The sequence below is a fragment of the Necator americanus genome, chromosome X (genome assembly GCF_031761385.1).
Source record: "Necator americanus strain Aroian chromosome X, whole genome shotgun sequence".
Classification (NCBI taxonomy): Eukaryota; Metazoa; Nematoda; class Chromadorea; order Rhabditida; family Ancylostomatidae; genus Necator; species Necator americanus.
Genome location: NC_087376.1, coordinates 5,689,098 through 5,701,626, shown reverse-complemented (window position 1 = coordinate 5,701,626; position 12,529 = coordinate 5,689,098). Strand labels below are relative to the sequence as shown.

Below are 12,529 nucleotides of genomic sequence, written 5' to 3'. Positions count from 1 at the left end.
TTTTAGTTATTATTTGAAATGAGCAACGCCTTTTTTCCAACTGACTGCATTGCTTCATAACAAGTCGTTGTATCCTGTTTGTCGAGTCGTTGTGTGGTTACCGTACACTAACCCGGCTGCCACATATTTGCATTAGGGCACTCCTAACCTGTTAGCTTCTTTGTCTTTCAGTCGCCCTCTTAAGAAGGTGGACTAGTTGTGATAATGGATAGGATAGCAGTAGCAATGAACTACACATCTTCGAGAGGTATAATTCCGTCGCTCAAGTCGCGAATTTTCCTTAAACCAGATGAAACAGGTAGCAAATAATGACGCAGACTAAATAAGTAAATAATATGAGAAAGGAAAGTACTGGACTCATAGAGGTCAATTTCCGGTAGTATGCATGGCTAGTTAAAATCACAGTTCTCTAATCTGAAGTTGAATCACGTGTTTCGCTGATGTACGGGGGCGACCAATGTGTCTGTATCGGGCAAACATTTCCGAACTGAACTCTCAGGACGTGTTCAGGAAATGACAATTTTTTCTTGAAGAATCGCTAGTAGAAAAACAGCGACGTCAATAAGAGAGAGAGGGAAAAAAACACATTGGGGAAGCGGGTAGTTTAAGGGATTTTTGTTCGCGAAGCGCTCAACAGCGATCCTCTTGAAAAAGGGCCGGCTAGGAACAAGCCTCAAGATGACGCGTGCCGCAATCACTCACGGGAGTGTTGTGTCCACTTGTCCCATCGCTCGCTCAAAGATGTCGAATCGTAGGTCTCGAGTCGTTCGGCACAAAGTGGACTGCGGGTAAGTGCACATGTTTTTTTTTCTAGTAAACAAAAGCACTGTGCACTGTTGTGAACTATGGATAAAACGTTCCGTTTCAAACAACACTCTCTAAATTCTTGCTCTATCCCCTCACACAATAAGGATCTCTTTGGTCAGTGGTAATTTCTCTTTATATTCTTCGAAACTAAAGTGTTCCTCATGCTCAAAAGCCATAGAGTTTTGAAGGAATGAATTCTACTGCGATCCTCATGATTTACTCAAGCCTCCATAATAAAATGAATATCAAAAACAATAAGTTTTGTGAAATTGTTGGAATAACACGCACAGCTTTTGTTTTGGACGGTAACATTAAACGAATGCTAAGCGATAGTTTTAGCTTTTTGAAATTTCGTTTCCTTTGCTTTCTCTTTTCTCTTTCTTTTATCCCCTTCTCTTGTTCCCTTGTCCCTCATACAGTCCTACATTTTAATTTTACACCTGTTCGAGTCGGATTTGAATCTCACTTTTTGCGAACTGGGCTCCTTCATCCAGTTAATTTTTCTGTTTGTTGATCGTGCTCAGTTTTTTTTGGCAATTTGTGAAGATCCTTTGAAAACGTGGTGTTACATTAAAAATCTGACATTCTTATAGTTTCCTCCGATTTCATAAAGTAAGAAGTCATTCGAATAGATATTGGACAGCATTGCATGAATTGATTGTTCGAAATAGTGGGAGATCGGATAAATTTGAGATTCAAATTTGCAACGACATGAAAACAAAGAAATTTCGGAAGTCTGGCTATTTGAGAAGGTCATATTTTGGTATTTTCAAATGAACGATTAAGTTATGTATTTGAGAAGCGGCATTGAAGCGTGCAGACAAACACTCGCCAATTCCCCAATACTGGTTATCCTGGTGTGTTTCTAGTTGTATTCCAAGGTGATGGTCAGAGGAAATTGCCATGCTACACCGCTAATAAATTATAATCTACAGGATGACTCACATACGGCTTATTTTGGGAGATGTCCTCTTTTCTTTGAACTATTTTTTGAGCAATTTACTTATTCTCCAGACTTATCTGCTAATCATACATTTTGCTCGGTGTTTTTATGTATTGGTTGGGATAAGCGTAAACGAATGCGTCAAACGGAGATCAGTTAAGAATTATGAAAGTTCTGGAAAAACTGCTGAATCAGCCATTGTTAACGATTGCAAAGGCATGGAAGAATCATGTAACGATTTTTTTTTGGATTTTTATACATATACGGGTGCCACCCATCGCAAATTTCCGTATACTCTAGCGCTTGACACCAGAAACAACCGCTGAAAATCAGGATGTAACTCCTAATAAGATGTAAAAAATCGAGCTTCCTAGGGATGCCTAAGAACGCCACTTGACTAGTTGGTTAAAGGTTGAGAGCACAGCTTCTTGTGAAGGGACTCTTGGGCTTTCTTCAATTCCTTTGTTACGAGGAGCAATTTTGGATGAGTTTTCGAATAGTGTCTTCTACTTGTCAAAGCAAAACGCACTGCTTCTGAAGTTCTACGTGAAGTTTCGTATTGCTCTAATCAACCCTTCTTTTTCGACCAACATTTTTAATTAAAGTTGAAGCAGATCGTTTTCACTATCACATTGTTCGCGAACCAAAAAGCTTTCGTGGACTGCAATGGATTCAAGAATCCATTAGTAGCTGGATAGAGCTGTGTATTGCGAGCAAGATGCATTAGGAAATCAATGACGCGAATCCGATGTTACCACTGTTGTTGGATAAATGTTGTTCTTTCGTCGTCCTAAATACACCAGACTATAATGGAAAATTTTCCATGAGTTCAGGACTGTTTTGTTCAAATTACACCTCTCCGTTCCACTAAATCCTGTTAATTTAAATTTAAATATGCTGTGGAATTTTAAACATATAAAATGGAAGCCTGAGTAAGTTCTGGATATAAAGAGTCTAAAGTATGTTTTTTTCGGCAGATGTTTGTCGAATAAAGAATAAAAAAATAAAGTTTCTTCCTCAACTGGAATCCCTACGGGGATACGCTTACGCTTTCCACTTCGACTAAGAATTGCTTGAGGTTGAGACAGTGTTTTCACTCTCCCAGAGACGTCTGGTACGAAATTATCGACTCCAAGGGAATGAAAGGCTTTCGGAAATATTTTTGAAAATAATTAATCCGATGGAGCTCATTCATCCTTTTAAACCACGCACTTTTTGGACTCTCACTTAAATCACATCAAATGCCTGACGTGATCAAACTTATAGCTTTAAAAATCGTCATAATGATATATTTCTTTCCAATCTGTTTATCACCTGTTATCATCGACCGGTTTTTGCTACATTTTTTTAGGAGTATTTTTGCGAAAAAAAGGAAAAAAAAGGTTGAAAATGAGGGGAAACGAACATCTGACGGTTACATCAAACCATCAGTTCTATGGTTTTGTTCATTCACATTCGGTTGTTCACATAAGGTTTTCAGTTTATTAAAAAAGAAATGATATGTGACTTTTTTCCTAACTGAGATCTACACAATTTTATGTAGAAGTGAAATTTGATATCATAATCTCATGCTTGAGGCATTGGATAGTTACGAGCCGTTGAATTAATAAATTCTTCTTGAGATACTGTCAAATCCGTTAAGTTGCCTTACCACATTATTGATCGCTGCATTCTTATCGGCGTGTCTCCCAAAAATTTTAACAAAAAACGGATCATAGAGGTGAATCAACTAGTTCTCATACTTTATACCATTCCAGAGATCTCGGGGAAATAAGGTTTAATTGATGTCCGATCTATATCGAGAACGAATTTCCGTGGTATTGCATGAATTGATTTTATTTAATAGTCAGTAATCTTCCCCCTCTTACTATGTTAAAATGTTGACAATTATTTTTATTTTGGAGGGAGTAGAAAAATTTTGAAAAAAGATTTTAGAAAGATCTCTCGTTTAGTGAACAGAACTTAAATATATCCCGTTTCATAATTCCACTTTTATTGCTTTTCAACTAAACATTTTGCACACATTACAATATTTCTTGTCTCTAATTCATACTTCATTTATCATCGTCATTTACAGATGCAGAACTCTTTCAAATTCTCTGGAAAAATTCTAAAAAGTCGACAAGATAATCTGCGCCGCTTCTTTTTGAAATTGTAAATTATTTTAATTAATTTTCGAAATGTAGGAGAAATCAAGTGTTGTCTAATTTTACTGGTAGAAGATTATTTGACACGACACTGCCGAGAAACTGAAGCTAACGTAAGTTGGTGCACTGTACGTACAGAAATGCACAGTGGACTGTTTTAAAGTCATTTAAGAAAAACAAAAAGAAGTTTTAAGCACGCTTTTCAAAAATGGTAAGTTTTGTTCCTCATTTAGTTTCATTACGACTTCTCCAACCAATTGATTATAATGATTTATTTAATTATTCTAAAATGTAGAATGTTAGATGTATTCAAGTAACAAAAATCTTGGAATTTCACCTACACTGAAAGAAAAAAAACTATGGGTCAACGTAAAAAAATATGGTGTATTGGGGATACGACATCATCCCGTATTGTGTAGTAATAGACCCTCACTTGGTCCTCTCAATTATTTCATTTATTCATTTAATTTTCAATTTTATTCTTTTGAATTCGTCATCAGCTGCCAAAGTTACTTCAAATACGACGTTTGGACGCAGAAACTGTTAAAATTTTGTGAAAAACTCAGGCGATTCAGGATTTGTCATTGTTGCAGTGCATATTTGATTTTTTAAAGAAGTTTCATAGCTATAAATCTGAACAACTTTAATTTCAATGGTAGATCAGCATATTGTAGTTGACCTGTAATTCAAGCAATACTTTTCATGCTTCTGATGAGGCCCTCGTGATCTTCGAGAACGACTGTGTTTTAGAGATTACCGGGAAAATACAAAAGGTATGAACCCTCTCAAGGTAGCTATTCTGTTAAAACTTTCTTCCCATCATGTTCTCATGATCTTATGTTTCCAGTAAGAGAGTGATTTCCTAGCAGCGATATTTATTTTTAGGACTATTCCATCTCAGAAACAGTATGTCATCGCTGCTGGCATGCTCCAAGAGCATTGAAATTTTATTAAAACTTTTTTTTTTCGCTCAAGGCTTTCGTAGTCCGCCACTACTCGCATCCGTAAAGGGCTAAAGGACGCACAATCGTTCTGTAGATCTTTGACTTCATTCAAACAGGGACTTTCTTGTCGCACAGTAGGCCTGTTGCCATTTTCTATTTCATCCATGTCGCATAAACACGTGCTCGACCTTCTTGACCAATGTCGCCTGTGGAAGTCATTTTGGATTCAAGGTGCTTGAAACAGTCTACCTTGTTTAATTCGGTGCCATCGATACGAATTGAACCATCCTCTATCCTTAGTCCGCACTCCATGTACTCAGTTTTTGGTACATTGAGGCGCAATCCATGTTGCTGCAGCCGAGTGAAGAGTAAAGTAAGTGAAGAGTAGGGTCCACGGATGCTGCTTCTGTTTTCCCTTCGTGTCGTGTCGTCTGTCGTATCGTGTCCATGCACAGTATGAAGAGCAGTGGTGAGAGTGATGAACCCTGATGAACTGATGAGGATGAGGACAGCACAGATAACATCTACAGTGCTGTAGTTCTTCACAAAGCCGCACTGGTTGAGTGAAACGCTGACAAACTTCCTCAGATGAACTTCGCGGACGCGCTTAAAAACCTTTATCGTTTGGCACAGCAGTCGTATAAGCCTGTACGAAGCACAGTCAGCAATGTCTCCTTTCCCTTTCCAGGCAGGCACGGTCAGGGAAGTTTACCAAACGTCTGGGGTCCGTCCTTCTGCAACGATCTTGTTAAATAGAGTTGCAAGCCACATGGACCCTCGGTCTCCTAGCAGCTTTCAGGCATCAGTAGGTATGCATCAGGAACGGTAGCCTTGTTGTACTTAATTTATGCAAGGGCAGCACTGGCGTCGACTGCAGTACTTGGAAGAATAGGGCCCTCGACGCTGGGAACAGTTGGGATGGGAGGATGGCAGAACTCTTTGTTACATAAGTGATTGTAGTACTTTCTCTCAAATGGTGTTGGGCAGCAACATGGCCTGTAGGGAAGACTTATGAATCCTGCAGAATTCGGCGATTTTATCGGCATAACATCCAGAAATCTATTTGTGTTTCACTAGCGCCGCTGGTGTACGTGATGAAATACGATTTTCTTTCTCGATACTGTGTGTTAGTAATGATCAAGTCACTTGCAACAACATACTCCAGGATTCGCAACCCGTCGTCGTTACAAGCTCCATAGCTGTATCCTCCATGACAATTTTCGGACCCGTCAAAAGGAGAACCGACATGTCCGTTGAAGTCTCCTCCAATTAAAAGTACTTCTTCGCCTTCCAGCGATTGGACGTACTGCTCCATATCTTCCCAAAAGTACGCCTTCTCGTTTTCACTACAGCTCACCTGTGGCGTACAAGCAGACTCCACTTCTTTGTCTATTTTTTCGCCCATTAGGCGATCCGATAGTCGATCCGCCGCTGTGACGCTGTTTCTAGACGTCTCGTTCAATATGACACCAACGCCAATGCGATTTGATGTACCGTGGTAGATAAGCTTGTAGTCATCGCCTAATTCTCTTGACTTGCATTCCCAGCGAGTCTCCTGTACACATCATATGTCAACACAGGGTTATCTGAGACTGTTTGCCAGTTCACGACATCTTTCGGTAAGCGTCCCAACGTTAAGAGTTGCCAAACGCACTGAATGATGCTGGCGATGGCGGAGTAACTTCTTTGGCCGGCTCAGTCCTCTAGCCGGTAGCCCTCGCATATTTGCCACATTGCGCGGGCGAGGACAATGCGCGTCGCTTCTGGGGTGCGCCCTAGCTTCTGAAGAACACATAGTAGACATTAGCAGTATGACGCGACGAGGGTGTTGTCCTCAGTCGGCTTGTCGCTCTAGCAAGCTAGCAGCCTGGCACCGGAGTCGTCGTACTACCTCCTCACTTAGCTGGCCTGTTGCTACTAGCCGGATACCTTTGTGACATGGTTGAACCTGCCGAGATGAAGTCTCGCCCCCATAGCTGCCCGTCAACCAGGGCCACCGCTGCGCAGATTTGAGGAGTGAGGTAGGATTTGCAGCAGAGCAATTTTTATCCAAACAGTTTCAGAAATTACAAGATATCGAGTAGGAACAGTAGTTGTTGCGTGGTGGTTAAAATATGTTCTCCCAGATATCTACTTTCGTTTACTCGTTATGGAGAGCAAGAAAAGTGGTTTTGAGTAATTTAAAACCATTGAAATTTTTGAGATTTGTCATTGAAACTTTGCAATTTTTTCTTACTTTGTTACATGGATTTTTCTCCGTTATCCCATTGAGGAATCGAGAGTAAGCGAAGGGAGAGGTTCTTCGTACAGCAATGATTGGAAATTCAGGGATTGTTCGAGTTGTGATCAATTAGCTTCATGTTCTGGAACTATGCCATCAATCTAAGCTACTCTTTAAAGGCATCACCAAACGAATCTGAGGTGGTGCAGATTTCAGGTGAATTATTCTTATAAGGAGAAAAATCCATGAGAAGTGCATGTAACAGGATATTCATTTATAAGAGATAGTAGATTATGGAGAGGAGGGTGATTCCGTCCATTTCTTCCTAAATGCTGTAAAAAACGGCCTCGAAGATGCGGCACCGCACAAGGCTGGCGCGCTCCAGTCGAACTCCTTGTAGGGAAAAGTGCGCCAGAACGCCCGAAGCCGTATCTTCTGGGCCGTTTTTTACGGCAATTAGGAAGAAATGGACGAAATCACTCTCCTCCCCACAATCTACTATGCCGTATACGAGTACTCCACTTGAAATCCGTACCACCTCAGATTCGTGGAGTGATGCCTTTAAAAAAGAGAAGAGGTCCACGATAGAGGAAAAAAGTATGGCTCGAGGTTATCGAGAGAATAGAACCATGTGTAAAAGATATCAAATCAGTAAGGAAATATAGTTTCCATGTCCCACTAGTTTTGCAAGTTTGAATCAAATAAGAAACAGATATAGTAGAAATAAGAAACACTTTTTATATTTAACTCAAATATCTGATTCCTTTGAAAAAATCTTCCAGAAATTACTGTTTTGGAAAGATTTTGTGGGATGATTACGATAATTTTTGAATAGGATGATTGAAACAACCTAACAAAGAAAAATTGAAAAAAAGTTATAAAGCGTTCCGCTTTGAAAACAATAACATACTCAGTCGAAAAGTTTAGAAAATGTGATATTGGAATATCAAAATTTCGATGTTACACCACAGATCCGAGTGCCTATGGTGGATTGATGTTTTCGAGATTTGTTATGTGGTTTCAAACCGCATGAAAAATCAGTGAATTTCTTCACTCAAAATATACTAGAAGGGAGGGCTCAGGCAAATGATTAAATATATGATTAAAACTAACAATTAGGCCGAAATCAACTTGGAAAAGAGATTGTATTTTGTTGAGCTCCATTTAGTGTCTTAGCATCCGAAAATAGCACCACCCACTATTGAATACAACGAAAAATAAATGGAAAAAAGTGGAAATAAAGCATTTAACTAGCAGATTTCAATATTTTGGAAGTATTACTATCTCAAAGATTTCATCACTTCTTTTACAGATATGAAATAAATTTCTACCGCGATAAGATGACACGTTTTTGGCATGCTGACTCGACCACATGGAGACGAACAGTTGGCCCTGAAGTTCGCCGACGTCTCAGCCGTAGTTGCGGACATCTACATGACATCGCTGTCAACTCGAAAGTACGACGATTTCGAAAACGACCATCGAAACGAGAGTTATCACGCGAGAGAACGACAGGTACACAACTAGTTCTCAGTCGAGGACTGCTCTTTTCTTTTTGAAATTTTGAGTGATTATTTCACGTAACGTGCACAATTCATTCGTCGATAATGCACGTTTGTGTGGACGGATCGAAATTCGGATCTACATACTCTATGCGATGTGTCTTTCGCGGATAATCTGTAGTTGTGCGGATCAGTCAGCGCCTCAATTGCGTGGAGTAGAAAGTATCACATTTATAAGGGATGAGTGTTGCCGAAAATAGCTTCATCCAGAAATCTATGCTCTTCTTATGTGCCATGGATGATATAGCTTTCGAACTCTCGTTCTGTTGATGCGTAAATAGATCACGAAACGATTCTCATTGATTTCATTTTATTTCAAATCTCGCTTTAATTGCATCGAACCGTATGAGGAGCAGTCAGTGTCACCACATGAAAATGCATTTACTTAACGTTCTGGAAGCATTAGCCTCAGCAGAGTGCTTCCTTCACACATTAGTCGCAAAACAAGTTTGTCATCAAGTATTTCTTCCCCAGTCAAACTCAGCTCAACTGTTATAGGAATCCGTTGGAAGACGAGATTCGTTCGTTTGAAATATTCAGTATTACAAAAAGAAAATCCAGATTTTGCTGGACTTACTCGATGAATTCTCCCTGTTCTTGAACAGCGAGAATTCATCGAGTAAGTCCAGCAAAATCTGGATTGAACAGAACTTTCTGTAGGAGGTTCTCCTTACTCTCTAAGTGCACATCTGCTGTCACACAATCCTTTCCACACTAAAATAAGGAACATCTCTAGAAACCTGTCATGATTGAGTTTCTGTTAGATTGTTGTATGTTCATTGAGTTACTTCTTGATACGAAAAAAAGCATAATCGTCTTCCATTTTCAAAGCCTAGTGAAGGTCATCAGCAATGACTTTTATGACTTTTTTCCTCTAACTTCAGAGGAATAAGACATCAAAACCAGAATGAAGACGATGCCTCAATCTGTCAACCGGCTTCCTTCATGTCAGCTCTCGCACTCTTTTTCCTCATTTTCGTGCTTTTCTCCAAATAGAGGCTCTAGAACGGAATGGACACTTATTTTCTTCAAAGATATACTCTGCTTTTGGAAATCTGGACCTTCGTTCTGCGTTCGTGCGATGACTATTGAACATGGATAATAGTTGCTTGTTCTAGGTTCTAGGAATGTTCTAAGTAGACAAAGGATCCTTATATGGATATATCATTGAAATTTGACTCTGTATGCTAAATAATATATGTATTAATGATGTTTGAATAATATTTCAATAATTCACCCTTTTAAATTGAACTGGAATTAGGTCAAAGATCGCTTGAAAAATTTTGTGGGCAGTTGCGTTTTGCTGACGCTTCGCGATTCTCGGTAATTATTTATTATTATTAATTATTTTTATTTACGTGCAAATCTCGGTTACACAGAATAATACAAAGAAGAAAAAAGTACAAAAAGAAGGTTTAGGTGCGAAGCTTCAACTGAAAATTCGTTTGCTACTATTGTTATCAAATGTTGTAGTGACCTCAAGAAATTGTTGTGGTCTGCACAAAATGGAAAATTCGAGACCTCTATTTAACTCAATACTAACTGTTTGTGGAGGAACTCCAGGTTGGAGATCTGACAAATCGTTTTCTTTTGAGATGTTTTTTCCCAAAGAAATTCATGGAATGGTTGAAAGAAATGCTGTCCCTATCACATGAAGAGATCATGCGACTAAACGATAAGACAAGCTTTTCCACATCTCAATCCATCTATTCCCTAAGAAAGGAAAGACGGACTGGCTTTGAGTGTGCAGCAGCTTGTAGAAGATTTACGACACCCTTAGAATCGTAATGGCACAAAGAAAAAGGGAATCCTTTAACAGTCATCAAGTCGCACCATCGCTTGGATACGTATTGTAATACGCCTATCAGATGCTTTTTATTGGGCCCAGTCCTATGGGCTTGGTATGCGATAAGAGAATGGCATGTGTTCCTACGCAATCCTTCCAATCCACCCTGGATTCATGACCAGCTGTGTAAGTAATGACGTGTTAACGTCACTACTTGTTCTCACACGAACCAGGATACGATTTCTGCATGAGACAGGGAAGGTTTACAATGGAAAAAGTTTGAAAAAGGCTGATTTCCCGCGAAGCATTGCGGATGCTTCTTTTAATATAACAGAACGTTTACTCATTCACTAAGTGTACCACAGACAATTCCTGCTGATGAAGTAACGGGTTCTAGAGTGCGACCATTCAAAAACAACTTTAAATGATTTCCTCTTCCATTTGTTCCGTTACGAATTCTGTAATCTTTATGACTCTTTTCAAATCTTATCATAATAAAAAAGTGATTTGTTGATGTTCAACAAAAATATCATAGTATTAGAAACTTTAAAATGAGTTGATAGAGCAGAGTAATCGCAAACAATCCTTAAACTTTATTCATTTCCGCATCAGTTGATCTAAATGCTATCCTGAGACAACGCGCTGAATCGTTGAGTAGAATTTTGCGCGAGCAACACGTTTCTGTGCTCTATCGGTTGTTCCTTTCCGCACTTCTTTTTTCTACTGAAATTGTTACTTTGACGAGTGTAAATTGAGGACGGGAGGAGAGAGACGGAGAGGGTTGCAACGAAAAGAAGTGATTTATCTCTTCAATTATGAAGGAAAGCGAGTTCTGTCACTTTGGTTGACATTGATGAAAATACAATGGATGCGTTTGTCGCATCACTTAGGAAAAAAGTGATGATGGCCTATAAAAAGAATGAGTCCTAGAACGAGCTCAAGTTCCTTTGACAACAGCTGCTCTGTTTCAATAGAAGGGGAGCAGGAGACGAACAAGTAGGCATTGTTTGTAACTACGTTCCAAGCAGACAACGACTCCTAATAAAGAGATTGTTGACCTTCGTCCCTTAACGCGAAGATTTCTCCTGGTTTTGATTCGCTGCTTCAATCCTCAGCATTTCTCAGGGATATTTTGATGAGAGCGCAGTCTCAGCGGATCCACACCGGCTTGTGCTCTTTTTCCTCAAAGTCCTGAAATACGACGGATATACCGTGTTCTCAGACTCATGCTCTCGCTTGTTCACGATCTGTCCGACATCTTTTACTGCCTTTCCGCCATATACTAAGTGAAATGGTAATAAGAAGAAAGGATGATCTGAAATCATCATTGGCCGGCACGGACCGAGGAACAGAGAGCAATGAGTCACTCGTTTCGCGCTACCCCTAACGGCCAAGTGAAATGGTGTGCGAAACCGTCACCGATCCTCTTCACACGCATATACCAAACTTCTCCTTTGTCCATCATCTGCCGGCCGGAATCAGTGGGGACGAGCCGTTGTCTGTGGACAAGCTCTCTAAAATCCATGAAATTCCAGGCATTTCTGGTTGTTCGTTGCTGCTGCAGTAGCAGCTGCCTGATGTCTATACGTCCGACGTGCGAGCAGAATTTTCTCAGCCTTTCGCTGCCCATTGCACGGCTTTTACAAGGTCGTCGTTGTTTATTGCCAATTAGATCGAATTTCTCTATCTCACCTTCCCTACGGGTGTTCATTCGCATTAACATTCCTAACAGTCAATGACACTTCCTCTTCTTCATTGCTCCTTTCTCTCCTGATTTTTACTGGTTTTCTACCATCAAAATGCAAATACTTGCAACGATCACTTTCCCTTCCACCGAGAAAAGTTTGAAATTTCACGCCAGATTCACGCCGAATGGCCTTCTGCTATCATTTCTAGCTGACATACTTCGAAAGCAGAGGTCTATCTATGACTCGGCTGACACTCGCTGCTATCTTTTCGTTCCGGTTTGTGGAAGCAATTTGTCGAGTCCTGAACTTAACTTTTGTTTTCCAAAGTTGTTTGCCACTACAGAAACTATGTTGACTCTCGCTGCTTAAGTTTGTAGTGACCTCGATATAGTTCCTCATGATTTTTGATCATACAAGCTCTCAGTAGTAAA

At 39.9% G+C, this 12,529-nt stretch overlaps 1 protein-coding gene across 1 annotated transcript; it reads right to left on the bottom strand.

Annotated features, from left to right (window-relative positions):
• Positions 1 to 4,994: 4,994 nt before the first annotated feature.
• RB195_021565 (uncharacterized protein) lies at positions 4,995 to 6,564 on the bottom strand (the record flags this gene model as incomplete). The annotated part of the gene is made up of 3 exons (XM_064208376.1): positions 4,995 to 5,487; positions 6,002 to 6,396; positions 6,496 to 6,564. 3 exons carry the CDS (start codon positions 6,562 to 6,564, stop codon positions 4,995 to 4,997), a joined length of 957 nt encoding a protein of 318 aa, XP_064064257.1.
• Between the last annotated feature and the right edge of the window lie 5,965 nt (positions 6,565 to 12,529).